Source organism: Jaculus jaculus, chromosome 5, assembly GCF_020740685.1.
Source record: "Jaculus jaculus isolate mJacJac1 chromosome 5, mJacJac1.mat.Y.cur, whole genome shotgun sequence".
NCBI classification, from domain to species: Eukaryota; Metazoa; Chordata; class Mammalia; order Rodentia; family Dipodidae; genus Jaculus; species Jaculus jaculus.
The window spans coordinates 139,998,978-140,018,547 of NC_059106.1; the positions used below are offsets into that span (position 1 = coordinate 139,998,978).

At 37.6% G+C, this 19,570-nt stretch overlaps 1 protein-coding gene and 1 pseudogene across 20 annotated transcripts in view; one reads left to right on the forward strand and one right to left on the reverse strand.

Annotated features, from left to right (window-relative positions):
* The window catches only part of Dlg1 (discs large MAGUK scaffold protein 1), a 202,905-nt gene that overhangs the window by 132,046 nt on the left and 51,289 nt on the right, over positions 1–19,570 (forward strand). For all 20 annotated transcript variants that reach the window (XM_045151324.1, XM_045151322.1, XM_045151327.1 and 17 more), the window contains 2 exons: positions 7,681–7,783; positions 17,377–17,491. In XM_045151324.1, the coding sequence (XP_045007259.1) occupies positions 7,681–7,783; positions 17,377–17,491 (218 nt within the window). The remainder of the gene's footprint in view (positions 1–7,680; positions 7,784–17,376; positions 17,492–19,570) is intronic.
* LOC123460950 lies at positions 14,187–14,768 on the reverse strand (annotated as a pseudogene).

Genomic DNA, 19,570 nt, shown 5'->3' on the forward strand with positions numbered 1-19,570 from the left:
TAATAAATATTTTTTAAAAAAATTTAAAATGTTAAAGGAAGCCAGGTGTGGTGGCTCAGGCCTGTGATTCCAACCCTGCAGTGATGGAAGCAGGAAGATCTCAGTGAGTTCAAGGTTCCAGGCCATATTGGGCTACAGAGTAGCTTCCAGGCCAGCCTGGGCTAGAGTAAGATCCTGCCTCAAAAGAAAAGGAAAAAAAAATGCTAAAGGATGTAGAGGTAAAGACATACAATATGTATGATGATAAAATTAAAGAATGTCAGCAGAAACATAAAACAAGAAATGAATCATGGGATTTATGGAAATAAAATAGAGATAAAAAAACTTTATTTGAAAGACTTGATGCAGTGAAAGTAGCAGAAGAATTGGGGAACTTGAACATAAGTGAAAGCAAGTTTACAAATTGAAACATAAAGCTGGGGGTGGGGTGGGGAGAGATTGGGAGTGAAAGGTAAACCAGAGCATCAGCTGTGGAACATGGTCAGGCAGTCTTAACAAAGAGGATACAGAAATTTTTTTTTTTTTTTTGAGGTAGGGTCTCACTCTGGTCCAGGCTGACCTGGAATTAACTCTGTAGTCTCAGGGTGGCCTTGAACTCATGGCGATCCTCCTACCTCTGCCTCCCAAGTGCTGGGATTAAAGGCGTGCGCCACCACGCCCGGCCTAGAATATTTTTAAAGAGATACTGACAATTTTTTTCAAAACCATCAAAAATAGCAGCACACAGGTAAAGTACTAAAACCTTACTCAAAAGAAGTTATCTTAAAAGCAGGAATGAGTAGCAATACAAATTTTAGCAGATTTCACTCGGCACTCATGCAGTAAAAATGATAGATTTCAGGTGCTGAAAGAAAAACATACTGAGGGCTAGAGGGATGGCTTAGTGGTTGAGGTGCTTGCCTACTAAGCCATAGGACCCAGGTTCGATCCCTAGGACCCACATAAGCCAGATGCAAAGGTGGCACATACATCTGGAGTTTATTTGCAGTGGCTGGAGGCCCTGGCGCACCCATTCTTCATGTCTCTCTCAAATAAATAAATAAATTAGAAAAAAATTAAATTTATAAATAAAAGAAAAACATATTGATAGAGAACCTTATGTCCAGTGAAATTACTCATCAGAAATAAACAATATTCATGTGCATTTGTCTTTAACAGACTAGAAGAAATACTAAAGAAATTGTTCAAGTTGAAGAGAAATTATACTAGATAGAATCTTAGATCTACAGAAGAAAGTTAGGGAAACAAAGTAAATACCTGGATAAATGCAAAAAACTTATTTTTACATGTGTGTGGTGTGTATGTATATATATATATGTCCTCAGGTGTATGTTTTTGTATGTGATCACTTGTGTGCAGATGCACATGCATTGCATGTGGAGGTCAGAGGTCAGCATCAGTGTCTCCTATTGCTCTTCACCTTATTTATTGAGACTAGGTCTTTCACTGAACCTAGAACTCACCAGTTAGGCTAGTTTAGCCAGTTTGTGCCAGCAGTCTGGCTAGAGAAAAAAGAATGGATGGATGGAAGGATGGATGGATGGATGGATGGATGGATGGATGGATGGATGGATGGGAGGGAGTGAGGAAGGAAGGAAGGAAGGAAGGAAGGAAGGAAGGAAGGAAGGAAGGAAGGAAGGAAGGAAGGAAGGAAGGAAGGAAGATAAATAGATGGATGATTGATTTGTAACAATTGCAACTCTTCTTTATAATTCTTCCCATAAAGTGATGAACCACTACAAGGACTTGGAGAAGCCTTTAAGAAGGTAAACATACATCTAACCATTACCACTTAGGCTTTTACACCATGGGAAACAAAAGCATGTGTCCACAAACACACTTTGACATTTGTACCATACATAATCAAACTAAACTAGATCTGAAAATGACTTGCTTTTGTTAACAAGTAAATAGGGCTGGGGAGATGGCCTAGTGAATAAAAGTGGTTGCTGTATGGTGACCTATGTTCAAATCCCCAGAACCCACATAAGCCAGATGCACTGGGGACCATCTGTAATCCCAGCCCTCCTATGATGAGATGGGAGGCACAGGATCTCCAGAAGCTTGTGGGATAATTGTCTTGGCATACACAGCAGTGAACAATCTTGAGATTATGTCTCAAGTGAAAAGGCAGGGATAAACACCTGAGGGTGTCCCCTGACCTCTACATGTACACCATGGCATGTGTGCGCCCACACACATACACAAAGATGATAAAGAAGGAAGTGGCTAAGTAGATGGTGATATATTTGTATAATTTAATACTGCTCAGCAAGAAAAGGAATCAAATACTAAGTGCCTAAAAAGTACCATGTTGTGCAAAGCAAAAAAGAAATGACAGAAAAGCAGATTATGTATTTCCTAGTCATAGGATAATTACAAACACTAATTTTTACTAGTAGAATTTGAAAAGTGATTGCTAATGATTGTGAATGACTATAGAGATACCCAGTAGAACTCTCTTGAGTTGGCTAATAGAAAAGGTATTCTGTCTTCTTTGAAGTAGCAGTCTCATTAAGTATATGTACTTGTGAAAACCCTTCCATCCACCAGCTAGCTTTTTATTATTACTTTTTCTTGTGCCAGAAGGTGCTATATATAATACATAAGCTTGCTAGGGAAGAAAAGGCTTTTAAAATTAACATTTCTACCCAGCTGTGGACCCCTGTGTACTTCAAGGCAAGATATGTCATCCACTGGTGTAATAGTGGAAGGAAAGGTATGGGGATGACCAATTCTCTGGTTGAATTTGAAACCTGTTCTATAGGAAAAAAATAGTGCCTGTTTCTATAAATCTGGCCATAGGTCTGTAGCTAAGGACCTAGGCCATAGAGGGGAACCTAGTACTGTGGTTATGCTCATTGGGCAGCATGTCAAACAAACTACCCTCTATTTTGTGTTCTCAGAGATGGGTACTACTTGCAGCCTTCAACACAGAAGGTAGAGGTAATTATAGAGATCCATAGGTGACATTGTTACCAAGAACATGCGAGTAGTTTGTGCTCAGCCCTAAACATGACATCAAGGCTCAGGGAAATTCCTGGAAGAGGGGGTGGAAAAAAAATGTAAGAATAGGAAAATGAGAAGTGGGGCTATGGAATGGGAAATCTGCTACACTCATGGACTCGCAGCAAGTGAAATTTTCTGTATATGATTGAGCCTGTCATAATGGATGAAGGAGGTGTTCATGAGACAGTCTCCACACCTCCCATTGTAAATAGTGGAAACTGATTGTCCTTTGGGGGATAGCCACTGGAGGATTGCCCTTTCTTCAGTATATAACCCCCACCCATTATTATATAAGCAATCTTAATTTAAATCAGTGGGTCAAAATGAAATAATAAAATAAACAAGGTATAGAACTATGATGGGGATGTAGTGGGAAAAAGAAAGATTTTAGTGGTAAGGAAAGGGGAAGAGATAGGGTAAGTGGGGGATCAAAATGCATTGTATGCTTGTATAAAATTGTATAAAAATGGGAAAAAATAAATTGTTTCAGGCTGGAGAGATGGCTTAGTGGTTAAGCGCTTGTCTGTGAAGCCTTAAGGACCCCAGTTCGAGACATGATTCCCCAGGACCCACGTTAGCCACATGCACAAGGGGGTGCACTCATCTGGAGTTCATTTGCAGTGGCTAGAGGCCCTGGCATGTCCATTCTTCCTCCCTCCCCCGCTCTTTTTGTCTCTCTGTCGTACTCAAATAAATAAATAAATATAATTTTAAAAATTTAAAATTGTTTTAAAAAGGAAACTCTATCTTAAACTGGTAAATTTTTACATTTTTTTTTAAAAATTATAATTTAATTAAAAGACAAATTAGTGGTAAGGAATAAAGTTTTTTTTAACTAAGTGCTATTAGACAACTTAGCCAATTATGTAGGGGAACAAAATTAGCTTAGGGTCTGCACTTCACACTTTCTGTCAAAATAAATTGTTCAGTTGGCTTAGAGTTTAGTGTGAAAATCTCAAAGCAAAAATAGATGGCTTTAAATTGCCCTTGTGGGACCAGTTTATATGGGTCATTGACACACCATACTGCTAAAACGTGTTAGACCATCCAGCACAATGAAAATCACTCAGAACTTTCCTTGTGTTTGCACTGCAAGTTCCAGAGAGTGTAAGGCAATATTGGTCACCATAAGGTGAGTGTAAGTATAGCATCATGTTGGTCAGTGTATTGGCAACTTCATATTCTTAATGCTTCCTATTCTTTGGGGAAATACAGTGAAGACAGTAGGAAAAGATCTTTTAGGAGCAAGAGAAAACAAAAACAGGATCAAAATTCACCAAGATTTAAAGAAAAAACTAAAACAAACATTTAAATATTTATTTCTTCAGACAAAATTTGGCTGTTTCAAACTTCAGCTTGTATCAGGATCACATAGTGGCACTATTATGACAAACCCAATCCACTGTATATTGAGATAACATTTCTCTATGTATCCAGTTTCCTTCCAGCCCAAGGCTCGCTCTCTCTGCTTCCCAAGTGCTGGCTGCAGTTTCGGGTGTGCACCACTACATCCAGCCTCAATGTTTTTTTACTCAGTGGGACTTTGGAAAAATCTGAAAATTGGCATTTCTGTTACATCTCTGTAAAAAGTTGTTGCTCCTAGATAAAAATTTGACAGCTACTCTTAAAATCAACCCTATTATATTCTTAATGATAACCCATATTACTGATGAAAGTATGAATACTTTAAAAAGCAAGGAAATATATAATGAGTTTTAGAAAAATCATATTTGGGCTGGAGAGATGGCTTAGCAGTTAAGGTATTTGCCTGCAAATCCTCAGGACCCAGGTTCTGTTCCTCAGTACCCACGTAAGCCAGATGCACAAGGTTACACATGCATCTGGAGTTTGTTTGCTGTGGCTGGAGGCCCTGGCATGCACCCATTCTCTATCTGCCTCTTCCCACCCCCAAATAAATAAATAATGAAATATCTTTTTAAAAAACAAGTCACACTTCAGATCTTTACTTTTGATGAATAAAGAAGTTTTTGTAGTCCCTATTACATATGTAAGAGGTAAGTATGGGTTTGATTAGAGGGAATAATTCCAGTTGCATTATCATCAAAAAGAACAAGAAAACAAAACATCTTCAATGACATATTAGTTAACCATTATAAAGAATGACATGCTGATCCATGCTACAGGTATGAACCTTACATAAAAGGAACCAAGCAGAGATGGCCACATAGTATAATATCTAATCTATTGGAAATGTACTGTATCAGTTACTTTCTTATTTCTGGAACATAATACCCAACTAGTTTTGAGAAGTTCCTCATGGAAGAGAAAGCATGGCAGGAGCAAGAAACCAATGTCATGTCATATCAGCAGGGAGGAAGGAGAGCTGATGAATGCTGAATGCTTGACTAGCTTTCTCCTTTTCATACTGTCCAGGAGCCCAGTCCCCGGATGGTGCTACTTACAGTTAGAGTGGGGTCCTCTCGCTTCAACTAACAATCTAGAAAGTCCCTCTTAGACATAGCCATTACATGTACAAAACAGGCAAATTTATAGAGTTAAAAAGTAAAATAATCAAAATATGTACATGTGTGAAAAAAACGTAGGCTTCTGATTTTAGGCATGGGGAGGAGAGACATCCATAACTACTATGAAGTTTCTTTTTGGAGGAAAGAAGGCTATTTTGGAATTAGATGATGGTGGTGAATGTACTGAAAACACTAAACTGTACATCTTCAACATGTAGTGTTGGTTTTTAAAAAGTTCTTTAAGGCTATTTGGACATGAGTATCTTCTAGTACAGAAATTTCTTCTGAAATATCCTTGATATAAGGTGTTATACATCAGTTGAAGTTCTAGCTGCTATTTTGTCTTTAATTTATAATTTTGTCCAACAGATTACCTACATGCATTAGAATATGTGAGTTGTTCTCAAATCATTCCTGTATCAGCAGAATTTGGTACTTAGGAATAATTCATTAAAATTTCTCATCTTGAGCTCTGATTGGTGTCTCACATCTCTAATCTCAGCACTCAGAAGGTTGAGGCAGGAGGATGGCTTTGAGCTTGGGTTACAGAGTGACACATGTCTCAAAAAAAAAAAAAATTCAGGTTTGAGAGATGGCTTAGTGGTTAAGACACTTGCCTATGATGCCAAAGGACCCAGGTTTAATTCCACAGGACCCACGTAAGCCAGATGCACAAGGGGGCACGTGCATCTGGAATTCCTTTGCAGCCACTGGAGGCCCTGGCATGCCCTTTCCCTCTCTCTCAAATAAAAAATTAAAAGTATGTTTAAATTGCTGGGTGTGTAGGCACACATATTTAATTCCAGCACTTGGGAGGCCTGGGATCAAGAGTGAGTTCCAGGTCAGCCTGGGCTAGAATGAGACCCTGCCTCGAAAAAAACAATAGCAACATCAAAAAGTTTAATCTCTTCTACAATAATTTCTTAAAGTGTATCTTCCTTTAAATTTATTTCCTAATTTATTATTGTAATTAGGATTTTCTTTATGCCTAATGTACTTGATACATTGTATTGAGTATTTTTAATCATATTTAGCTAGAGATAGTCTCTTATAACCCCACATATTATATTTGGATATCAGATCTTTACAGGGTTATAATATTCTCTTATATAAATTTAAAAATCACAAGAACATCTGGGTTAATGGTTAAAATTGTTTAAAGTTATATGTGATTTTTATGTTAAAATGCATGGAATCTAAAGATCAGATTTCAACAAAACAAAATTCTCATACAAAAATTATATGATGGTTCTTCCTATTCAAAACATTTTAATGAAGGCCCTGAATATAGCTTCAGTCTATTCATTGTTCTGAAATTTTAAATAGTCAGGATTTATTGCATTCAAATATGAGATATCTATGAGCATCTTCTTAAGTTTATCTTTGTAGAAAAGTAGTAATCTGTGCTCAAGAGATGGTTTAGTGGTTAAGGCACTTGCCTGCAAAAGCCAAAGGACTAGGTTTCATTCCCTAAGCCAGATGCACAAGGTGTTTGCAGTGGCTGAAGGCCCTGGTGTGTCCATTCTCTTTCCTTCTCCCTTTCTCTCTCAAATAAACAAAAAAAAGAAAAAGAGGTGATCTCTTAAAGTGTACCTTGCTGTATAAGCTAAGTATTGACAACTTCAATTGAAAAGAGTATTCTTCTAGAGTCGGATTGGTCATCTCAGTAATTATTTTACCCAAGGCATTAAGAAACAACAACAACAAAGTCTTCTGGTACATTTAATGTTTACCATGTTTAAATTTGCCCCTGAAATCTGAACTGTTATTATATGCCTAAGTAATTAGTGCAACTTTTCTGATACAACCAAAGAATTACAGCTTTAGCCTATTAAAGGAAGAAAATTGAAAGAGCCAAACTAGAGGATCGAGAATGCAGTTGAAGGTGAAACAGTGCAACAACTAAAAATGAATTTTCCTTCCATTGCTTACCAACAAAACAAGTAATGCAAAATAATGATACTCACTGATTAAATGGGTAGCCATGCTCCTGAAATCCTTCTAGGAGAATAGGCTCTAGTTTTTCTCACTTAAGTATTATTAGTGAATAAAATTATTTTGAATAATAGCAACTTTGTTTTACAATAAATACATTTTTATTACAACTAATAATCATGTAGGACCCATTGTGATTTCTAATCAGTGATCATTTTCTCTCAGATTAATTCTTGATGTTTATCTACAGGTAAACAGTGTTGATCTCAGAGCTGCCAGTCATGAGCAGGCAGCAGCTGCATTGAAAAACGCTGGTCAGGCTGTCACTATTGTTGCACAGTATCGACCTGAAGGTAATAAAATTCTTGCCAGTTATTATTTATTTCACATTTTACTCTTCTTATTACAATTTTTTAATTATTCCTCTTAAAAATGTTTAATTTCTAAACTTAATAGTTTGTTGTGCTCCAATTTGTTAATCTAGAATATATTTACTCTGCACCAATTTCATTTTCCTGGTCATAAGTGTTTTTAGCCAGATAAGGACCTCATAATCTGCCATCTCTTCTGAGGATTGCATCATTATTTGGATTAATTTTCAAGTTTTTAAAATCTAACTTCTAGCCTAACACATAGCTTTTAATATCACTGTTTACTAGCTCACTAATCTGAAAGATTAGTAATAACCAAAAGCAAAAAATATTAGTACTGCCAAAGACAATGTGATTATCTGAAATTTTCCTCGTGATTTAATTTGATTATATTAATTAACACCAAGTTTATAATTTGTTTCTAGGAGCTATTATTGCTAATTAAAATAGAAAGTAAAAAGCATGGGTATACTCTGTTTCTAAATAGATGGACATATTAGATTGGTTTTTAGGGTTTTTTTTTAAATTTTTTTTTGTTAGTTTTCTATTCAGCAAATACAGGCAGTTTGGTACCATTATTAGGCTCTTTCTTGACCTGCCCCCTTCCCAATGGCCCCTCCTTGTTGATGTACAAGGGTCGTGCATTGTGGAGTTAGCCCACAGTTATTGATACGATAAATGTCTCTGCATATCATGACCCAGCATGTGGCTCTGACATACTTTCCGGCCCCTCTTCCACAAAATGTCCCTGAGCCATGTTGGGTTCATTTTTGGTCTGCTTCAATGATGAGGTGTTGGGGGCCTCTGAGGCCCTGGCTCTCTGATTTGGTAGGAGTTGATTTTACTCTGTGTTGGGTCTCCTTCCCCCTTGTGCTGGTATCTGGTTCATCAGGAAAACAGCACCCTTGCTTGTTTCGCCAATTTTCCTTAGTTTCATTCGGGGCCTTTTTGAGGTATGATGGGGTGGCTCTCTCCTTAGGATCTGCATCTATCTGAAAAAGAGAAGCAGAATCTCCAACAGACAGTAAGTTAGCACCAGGACAAATGAGATAACCCTTACTTTTTTAATAGAGAGTTTAATAGGTGTAGGCCCTCTTGTAGCCCATGATTGATAGTAGCTTGATGTTGGAGAGTGGTCTTATGTTTGGATATGGTTCTGACTTGTTTCCCAACTCCAGCTATAGGTCCCGCACCACTGAGGGTATCAGTTAGCCAAATGAAGAGCAGTTGGTTCCCCACCATGGCTGTGTGCCACTATTGCACTTGTGTGGGCATCACAACAGGTTATTTGTTGCTAAGTAGGTTAGACCATGAGTTGCTTGGGCAGATTTGGGTCATTTCCCCCAGTCACCCATGTAGCACCTTCTTCCACTAGATACGTTGACTTTCTGGGGACTGACTCTCTCCTGGCCTCCAGCCATGGCATTCCATTTTACGTGTCAGCTGCATATGGAGTCTTCAGCAATAGGGTCTTACCACTGATCTTTGGTGGGACATCAAGTACTCTGACAGAAATCTGTCATTCTTTTAGGAAACCTTGTAGGTTTCTGTGATCAAAAGCTCATTGTGGATGATAGCCCCATGCTGGTACTGGGAGTTACAGGTCACTGCCCACTAAGAAAATGAGGAAAAAGATAACTAATATACAAGAGTTAGGGAGGAGAGAGGGGTGGGGGGAGAGGGAGTGAGGGAAGATGTAGAAGATTTAGGTTAGACTTGATCCTACCCTCTCCCGTGTCTTGTGGTTTAGGTGTTTCCTGTAAGGGCCTGGTGAAGGTTCAGCCATTTGGTCTGCCTTTTAGGAAGTAGGATTTTATGGTACCATTACAGTTTGGGTCTAGATTAGTATTTCCCACACCTTCGATGCCCTTCCCTTCCTCCCCCTCCATCCTAGTGTCTAGTCCCTGAGATGCTTGCTGTAAGGGTAGATTAAGGTTAGGTGCTGTAGATGAGTGAGACTATGTGGTGATTTTTTTTTTCTGTGATTGGGTAAATTCACTGAGAATGATCTGTTCTAGGCTCAACCATTTTTCCTCAAATTTCTTTGTGTCATTTGTTCTTACTGCTGTATAGAATTCCATTGTGTAGATATACCACATCTTAGTTATCCATTCTTCTAGTGATAGACATCTGGATTGATTCCAGCTCTTAGCAATTATGAATTGTACCACTACAAACATGGTTGAGCAAATCTCTCTGGCCTGTGGTTTGAAGGTTATAGGGTAGATGCCCAGTAAGGGTATAACTGGGTCTATTGGTATTTCTATAGTCAGCCTTTTTAGGAGTCTCCATATTGCTTTCCAAAGGGGTTGTACCATCCTACATTCCCACCAACAGTGGATGAGTGTCCCTGCTTCTCCACATCCTTGCCAGCATTTATTTTCATTTGATTTTTTGATGTTGGCTATCCTTATTGGGGTAAGGTGGAATCTCATAGTTGTTTTAATTTGCATTTCTCTGATGATTAGGGATGATGAACATTTTCTTAAGTGTGTGTTTGTCATTTGTATATCTTCCTCTGTGAACTGCTTGCTCAGCTCTTTGCCCCATTTTGTGAGTAGGGTGTTTGACTTCTTACTGTTTAGATTTTTGAGTTCTTTGTAGATTCTAGAGATTAGGCCTCTATCAGTTGGATAACCCACAAATATTTTCTCCCATTCTGTGGGCATTCTATTGGCTTTGCTTATTATATGCTTGTCTGTAAAGAAACTCTTTAGCTTCATATGATCCCATTGGTTGAGTGACTGTTTAAGAACTTGAGCCACTGGAGTTTTGTTCAGGAAGTCTTTTTCCATTCCTATATCATGGAAAGTACTTCCTAAATTTTCTTCCAGTAGTATTCGAGTTTCTGGTCTTATGTTGAGGTCTTTGATCCATTTGGATTTGAGTGTAGTGCATGGTGAAATGTGTGGATCAAGTTTTAGTTTCCTGAATGTGGTTATCCAGTTTATCCAGCACCATTTACTGAAGATGCTATCTTTTTTCCAGCCTATATTGTTCGGGCCTTTGTCGAATATCAAGTAGCTATAGTTGCTTGACCCAAAATCCGGGTCCTCAAGTCTATTCCATTGGTCTATACTCCTGTTTTTATGCCAGTACCATGCTATTTTTATTACTATGGCTTTGTAGTATAGCTTTAGATCAGGTATGGTGATGCCACCAGAGGTATTTCTTTGGCTGAGGATAAGTTTTTATTAAGAAAAATTTCAAAGATTTAAAAGTAGAGATGAAAGGATAATTAGCATCCATTTATCCATCACCCAGTGATAACAGTCATGAACCCTTAGGCCAGTCTTCTTCATCTCCATCCCTTGACTTCCAAACAGATTGAAGCAAATCCTAGACACACTGTTATTTCACCTTGATTATATTTCATTATAGGCTGCTGAAACATAAGCACTCTTCTTCCTAATTTATTTTTATTAATTTATTTATTGGGGTTGTAGAGAGTGGGCACACCAGTGCCTCTAACCAGTGCACATGAACTCAAGACACATGTGCCACCATGTGCACCTGGCTTACATGGGTCCTGGGGAATCGAACCTGAGTCTATAGGCTTTACAGGCAAGCACCTTAACTACTGAGCTATCTCATCCTCTCCTCCTCTTTCTAAATATAGCCACACTGTCATTATTATGCTTTCATAAGAATTAATTCCTTACTATTATCACTGCATTTTCTTAGTTGTCTTATATATGCCTTTAAAAATTTTTTTAAATAGTTTTATTTATTATTTATTTATTTAACAGAGAAAGTGGTGGGGAGAATGGGCATGCCAGGGCCTCTAGCCACTGCAAATGAACTCCAGATGGATGTGCCCCCTTGTGCATATGGCTAATGTGGGTCCTGAAGAATTGAACCAGGGTCCTTTGGCTTTGCAGGCAAATGCCTTAACTGCTAAGCCATCCCTCCAGCCCTATGTATGTCTTTTTTTTTTTTTTTTTTTTTTTGATTTTTTTGAGGTAGGGTCTCACTCTGGTCCAGGCTGACCTGGAATTAACTCTGTAGTCTCAGGGTGGCCTTGAACTCATGGCAATCCTCCTACCTCTGCCTCCCGAGTGCTGGGATTAAAGGCGTGCGCCACCACGCCCGGCTTGTATGTCTTTTTTATACCTTATATTTTGAATCAAGATCTAGGGTAGGGCCCTACATTGATGGTTTATTATTGTCTCTCTTAATCTGTACTTTTTCCTCAAACATTGATTCTCTTTACTGGAAATTTTATTGAGGAAGTAAGCTTGTTTGCCCTGCTTTACTAGATTCTAAGGGAAGAAAGTGGTAATGGAAAATTCGAGGTTATGCCATACTACACATAACATAGGCTCTTGTGTGCATCAGATTACCATTTCACTAGTAAAACCTCAGGGGAATTTTAAAAGCTTTAATACCTAAAAGAATACATAGCGTCGCTGTTGTTCATAAATAATACAAAGAAAGAAAACATGTGACTACACGAACTAAGTTAAATACTCTCTAATTTAGGCACTAAGAAATATTCCATAGTTTAGGAGCGGAAAGAAATTTCTATAATTATAAACAGTTGCATTTAGTATTCTTAGAGTAAAATTTATTTTTGTAACATGCATTGCTTTTTTAGCTAATCAAAATAGGACTTTGGGATTGCTTGATATTTTGTGATACATGTAGTAGGTTTTATCGTTCTGGTAAACCTCAACCTTTAGGCTCAGCACCTGAACAAGGATAAATTTACTTACATGCAAATATAAACTGAAGCAAATTCACATTAAACAAGCAGAAACTGACAGAGGAGTCAGTGTCAGTTCATTAGTTTTCAGCAGAAACAGGTCTGCCAGTGTGACCATGCATATATTTTTATTCTCTAGCCAGCACATTCCTGCACTATAAGTTTACTACATAGAAGTTAAATTGCAATTTCATTTTATGTCTGAAGAATAGGGACTTTAGGCATGAGTTAAACAAAAGTAAGTCGGGGGCTGACTTAGCTGTTAAGGCACTTGCCTGTAAAGCCAAAGGATCCTGGTTTGATTCTCCAGGACCCACATAAGCCAGATGAACAAAGGGGCACATGCATCTGGAGTTTGTTTGCAGTGGCTGGAGGCCCTGGCACACCATTCTCTGTCTCTTTCTCTTTCTCTGCTTCTTTCTCTCTCTCTCAAATAAATTAAATTATATATATATATTAAAGAGTAAGTCAGTAGCTGATCCTCAGAAAGTATACAAAATCAACAAGGAAAATAAAATACATACACCTCCACCTTATGGTTAGGAAAACTGACGACAGATATATTACCTGTACAACAAAATGTAGGCAAAGGCGACTTAACCAGACGAGATCTGGCAGCAGCACCGTGGAGAGAAGAGAGTGAACAGGGGTTGTTGCAAAGCTCAGAGCAGCACAACTTAGAATGATAGGACATAAAATGTTAATTCCTGAAAGTGAGCAGCTCATTTTTACAGTATTGAAAACATTATCCTTTATTTTTTATGACATGTTTTATGAGAATTGTAAGAGCAGACCAAAGCAGGCACCATCATGATGTGATTTGGGTTATAGAATAGAGGTAACATTTTATGTAGAGCAGAGAATCAGACAAGGTGGCAGACTTTTGGGTGTATTTCATTTATTTGTGTAGGAGGGGTGTGTGGTAAGGCGCACATGTGTGCATGCATGTGGTGGTTAGAGAACAGCCTTTGTGTGGTTCCTTCCGCCTCATTTGTGGAAAGGTCTCGATGTTGTTCACCACTCCATTTAGGAGCTTTCAGGAAGTTCTGCAGTCTATGCCTACATTGTGGCCATAGGCCTACTGAGATTACAGAAGCCCACCAACTTGTGTATGGGCTCTAGGGATCTAAAAGCAAGTCATAAAGTTGTGCTATAGGCACTTTTATCCATTGAGCAAAATTGAGTCTTAACTTTTAAAGCTTGTGAAAATAATCTGTGATTCCAATTCCCCCTGTTCTTCCAAACTTTCTGCAAGTATTTGTCCCAGGAAAATTGATTCTGTAATAAGTAATTTAAAAGTAGCTATTTTAGAACTGGGAAGGTGGCTCCATGGTTAAAGCTGCTTGCAGCAGAGCATGGCAACAAATTAGGTGCACTTGTGCATACATACACAAAAAAATATTGACACAAGGTGACATTCTCTTTGAAAGACTACAAAGTAAAAATGAAATGGCAGGGAAAGATGGCTCAACAACCAGGAAAAATTAGCTTAGATCTACCTAAACCCAGGAAAGATAAAGCCAAACTAATTAGTGAAATTGAAAGACAAACCCAAAGATACTGACTGTTGAAACCCAATAAGGGTTAGAGTAGGAAATGTAAACAAAATAAAAATTAAAAGGAAGAGAATCAATGTTTGAAAATGTTAACTCAATACATTCACAGAGACATTTTTTTGAGTAAGTGAGGACACCATACTTTAATGAAGAAAAGCATTTTGACAATCTAGGTCTGATTCATTTAGGACATCTATTAAGCCATGAACTCATAGGGAATAGGCTCCAGCAGCTCTGGCTCTTTTCCATTAGTCCTCACAAAGTGCGCCTCTCTGGGCGGAGCGGGCTGCCACTTCAGCTGCACCCAGGTTCCCTTCTCTTTGGCCTCCTTCTTCTTCTGGTCATTTTCCTTCACCCGTTTCAGGAAGCTGTCTCAGCTCTTACAGTGCTTAATATGCTCGAAACGCACATTAATTCTCTTGGCAAGAATCTTGCCCTTGACTTGCTTGTTCACAGCAATGCCAACAGCATGCTGAGTGACATTGTAGACTCTTCCAGTCTTCCCATGGTAACATTTATGAGGCATTCTTTTTTGGACAGTACCCATTCCCTTTATGTCTACAATATCACCCTTCTTGTAGATTCGCATATACGTGGCCAATGGAACAACTCCATGTTTTCTGAAAGGCCTAGAGAACATGTACCGGGTGCCTCTCTTCTTTCCCTTTGTGTTTGTCATCTTGGCAAATTACTGGAAGATGGCGGCTCCAGCCGAAAAAGTCACAGAGACTTTTCTTAAAAGAACTATCTTTATTTTGAAAAAGCATACTATAAGACAAGTAGACTAGGAATGGCCAAAAGTTAGATATACTGTAATGTGTATCAAAAAGTAATGGTTTGAATTTTAAAAAGTTATGAGGGGATAAAGTTTAGTTGTTAGGAGAAGGAAGGATTGTTCTAGTGGAAAAAATCACCAGTTTCATAGCTAGTGGCTCTTACCTAAATCTAGTGTGCCTCTATATCTACTAGGTACACTGGCCGACAGATTGGTTTTCTCCAGGAGTTATTTAATGTGCCCAGGGATTTCCCTCTCAGATTCTTTTTTATTGTGCTTATACTATTATGTTTGAGGGTTCTGTGCTTTCTTGGGATTTTGGTACTTCTCTTTGTCTAATCATATTCAGTACTATTCTAGTCTTGGTAAAAAGCCATTTTGTATCAAAAGAGAATTTATATGCTTCTTTCTTTCAGTGTTCAAATAGCTACTGTTTGGTATGTGTCTTCTAATTCAGAGTGGGTATACAGTTTTCTTGTATGTATTTTCCTCTTTCCAAAAATCTCCTGTTTGATTTCTCCCCATATTGCTATTTCAGAAAATGGAACATCTGTTCATGCTTAAGGCAAAAGCCTAGGACTTTGACTCCCTCTCCTTTCACACATTCAGTCACAGCTATTGGCCTTGCCAAAGCCACCATCATCTCTTACCTGAACTACTCTAATAACCTCTCACAGATGTCCTCACTTTAATTTTCAATTCATTCTTTATTCATCAGCCAAAATGATCTCTTTGAATAAAAAAATTGAGTTGTTTAAAATATTCCCCATTATATTGTGAATAAAATCCAAGTGTTTTAATAGAATTGCAAAGGCCTTTTGTAATTTGTGTAATACAGCAAACATGGATTTACTGCATGCCTTTTATTCTTTTCTTTGTTCCTTATGCTCTTAACATACAGATCTTCTTTCAAGCCTTGTACTATTCCAGGTTGTTCCTAATTCTATACATGTCTAGCTTCTCGTGGCACTCTGATATTTTTTCCTTTATGACAATTAACTTTATAATCATATCTTACGTAGGCCCCTGTTTGCTTATTGTTCAAACCTTACTGTAGCCTTTGAAATTTGTAGCAAAATTCTCTGTTTACCTGTGATGAAGGCTCAGAGTTGGTAATGTTAGGATTTACTCAGAGACTTTATGCTTTGAAAATCGAGGGGCTTTTCCCTGGGAATGTTGTGAAGAGTACTTAGTCTGGCAATGTGTCTGTGTGCTGTATTCTTTTTACCTCAGATAAGTTACGGCTACCTAATAATCACAAGTAAATAGCTACAGAGCTACTTAGAAATTACTTGCTTTAGAAATTCAATAAAAGTGTGATCAAATAAAGACATGATAAAAGATGCTGGAGTACTACTGGAGCTGAGCTAGCTACCTAAAGATACATAGGGCTTAGATGGGCAGGGAAAGGACTGACATTTGCAGTGAGAATAACTAGAAGTAAAATTTAAGGGATGTTTTGAGTATTTGAAAACTTGTTTACCTGCTGTATTGCTAGTTAACTATCTTCTGTTTATTAAACAATGACATTATAGCTTCATATATTGTTGCAACATATTTTCACAGATGTATTTTTATTATAAAGCATTTAAAAGTATTTCACATCAACAAAATACAACTTTGATTAGGGCCAAAAACACAAATTCAAGATTAACAGTGAGCTGGTGATTTTAAGAAATAAAAAATGAATTTTCTTGCAATTAGTATCTTTACTGAAGGCTTTCCTGCTTTATCAACAATCTGATATACATCTACATACACGTGCGCGCGCTTATGCACACACATACACACACAGAGCAAAGAAGTAAACTTTCAGTAGAATTAACTTTTTATCTTTCAGGAACTGGCTTGCCTATTAGTATTCCATAAAGCCACTATAAATTTTTTGGCTTATTTTTATACTTTGAACTTTGATACCTTAGTTTCTAAACATGAGGAAAATAATATTTAAGACTTAAAGGACCTTAAGTCTTTAGTTTTATTAACTCTAAATACAAAGGATAATGCTTTTTTGTGTCTTCTGTTGGCATTTTGACAATTTATAAATCATAAAAAGAATTCAAATAACTTTAATTCATTTATCAGTTTATTAAGGTATGTTTTCCCATATTGGCTCTGCACAAGTTCCATATTTAATGTAAGATTAACTGGTTCTCTTAAGGGAAAATGTCTGTCAAGTATGTAACATTAATTATTATAGTTTTCTGTCTTTACTGTAAATCTGGAATAAATCCTGATTTGTTTTCTTTCCTTTTTGAAATTTACACGTAGGTTAGAAAGTAATGTAAGATGTCTACTGCAGTTTGCTTCATGAAATTGTCTTTTAATTAAATGTGATTTAAAAAGGAAAATTATAACACCCAGCTCTACTTTGTGGTACAGTAGAAAAGTTGTTAATTTTTCAACTTCTCATGTTGGGCAAAACCTTACACAAATTACTGTTTAAGATTCAAGCCCTGTTTCACCAATTTTAAGACAGCATACATCTTAAGTAATTTATTTTTTGTGATTTAACTTGTTTCTCTTTTACTTCCATCAGAGTACAGTCGTTTTGAAGCTAAAATACATGATTTACGGGAGCAGATGATGAATAGTAGCATTAGTTCAGGGTCAGGTTCTCTACGAACTAGCCAGAAGCGATCTCTCTATGTCCGGTAAGTCTTACTTCTAATTATAATATCCTTTAATAGCTTATGCATACGACTTCTTTTAGGTTTTTTGCTATGACTTACTTAGTTTTACTATGGAAAAATATATTGTAAACCATTGAAAAAAATTAAAAGTCTTGATATTATTATATCCTTATTTTTAATTTTTTTAAAAAAATTTTCATTTATTTAAAAGAGAGAAAAAGATGTGTCAGGGCCTCTAGACACTGCAAACAAACTCCAGGTACATGTGCCACCTTGTAAATCTGACTTTTTAGGAAAAAAATTGAATCCAAGAGCCCATGATTTTTTAAAAATACTTTATTTTTAGAGACAGAATGTGGTAGAAATTTCTTAGGTTGATGTTTTAGTAGTGACTACAGCTTGCAATAACATTCCACCCTTAGATTTACTTCTATATTCTTAAAATAGGACATTCCCATTTGAGTAGCATTTAATTACCTTAACAGTTTACATAATAGCAAAATGGGAATATAACAATACTAGCTTAAAATGTTAATAGCCTCAGCAAAGAATATCTATTTAAGAAACTTTTATATGTGTTTTTAAACACTTCTGAAAATGCAAAGATTTTTGTGTAACATAAAATTAATGTAGCAATATATATGTAAGGTGGCCTCGAACTCGTGGCAATCCTCCTACCTCTGCCTCCCAAGTGCGCCACCACACACTGCTCTATCTTCTTTCATTTATAGTCAGCCCACAGTTTAACTCAATCAACTTGGGTCCCTTGATTGCCCTCCAAAGCCTTAAAGTCAACAAGAATGGGGCTCTTAAAGACCTCCATTTTCTTGGTGCCTACTTTCTCAGTGCCTACTTCCTTTTGCTTTTATCCCTCCCCAGTGTCTTTATCTAGGATTACCTACCTGTATCACACCAGTGCACTTTAGTCCCTTAGACAGGCTCACTGGAGAGGTTCCCTCCTTGCCATACCTGATCATCCTACTCAACTCCAAGATGCTAGATCTGCTGTTGCTCCAGTTCCTTAATGGTAACTAGGGTTACTTCTTCAGAGAAGGGACTGGGGTAGTTTAGTAGGAGTGACAGGGCTCAGGAATAAAAGTGCAGTATGCCCTTGAGCCTGTCTTGGTAGTCTCCACTTTGAAGTCAGTGAAAGATCTGGCTTCTCCTAAAGGAGTTCCCTCCCTTCCTAGATTGTTTTTCCTTAAATTCAGACTAAGTCCTTCCCCAGAAAGGAGCTCCCTTTTGCTGGAGGTTCAAGATTTCTGGAAGAATTAAATTTGATCCCCTTGGCTTCAGGGCTGCTTGTTGAGCTCCTATTCAGAACTTCTAAAAGACCTCAGTTTGGCACTCTATGTGGGCTTTACCTCACTCATGTCTTCTTATGGGCAGGAGCTCCCTGTACTTTCTCCTCTTCTCTTAAGTGCTTTAAATTCTCTTTGTATTCTAATAAAATCTCTGTAAACCTTAAAAAAAATGTTCCTGGGTATGGTGAGATACACCTGAAGGTCTAGCTACCCAGGAGGAATAGGCAAGAGGATTGCTTGAGTCCATGAGTCCTTGGTGAGCCAGGTCAACATAGTTCATGATAAAGAATACAAACAAAAAAAACCCAAAAATGTTTTGTTTTTTTTTAGTTTAATCCAACAGCAACTCTTCCCCTCCCCCCAAGGAGGGTCTCACATTAGCCCAGGGTAACCTGCAACTCACGCTGTCACAGTGGTTCTTGTACCTCTGCCTCCTGAGTGCTGGGATTAAAGGTGTGGTGCCACCATGCCCAGTTAATAGCAACTTTTGATGTGGTATTTTTTTTTTTTTTGAGGTAGGGTCTCAGTCACTACTCCCAGCTTGTAATCTACCTTTTAAAAAGTTATTATTATTATTTATTTACCTGTGTATGTGTGTCTTCCTATGTGTGCAAGGTGAGAGGACCACTTTTGGGTCAACTGGTAGGTCGAATGGCATGTGGATAACCTGAGTCATCTTTCCAGCACATACAGTGCAATTCTTAAATGAAAACAAATCTATAGTTTCTCTAAAATAACAAATAAAAAGATGTAAACATAAAGAGCTATGGTCTACTTTGACATGAATTTGACCGAC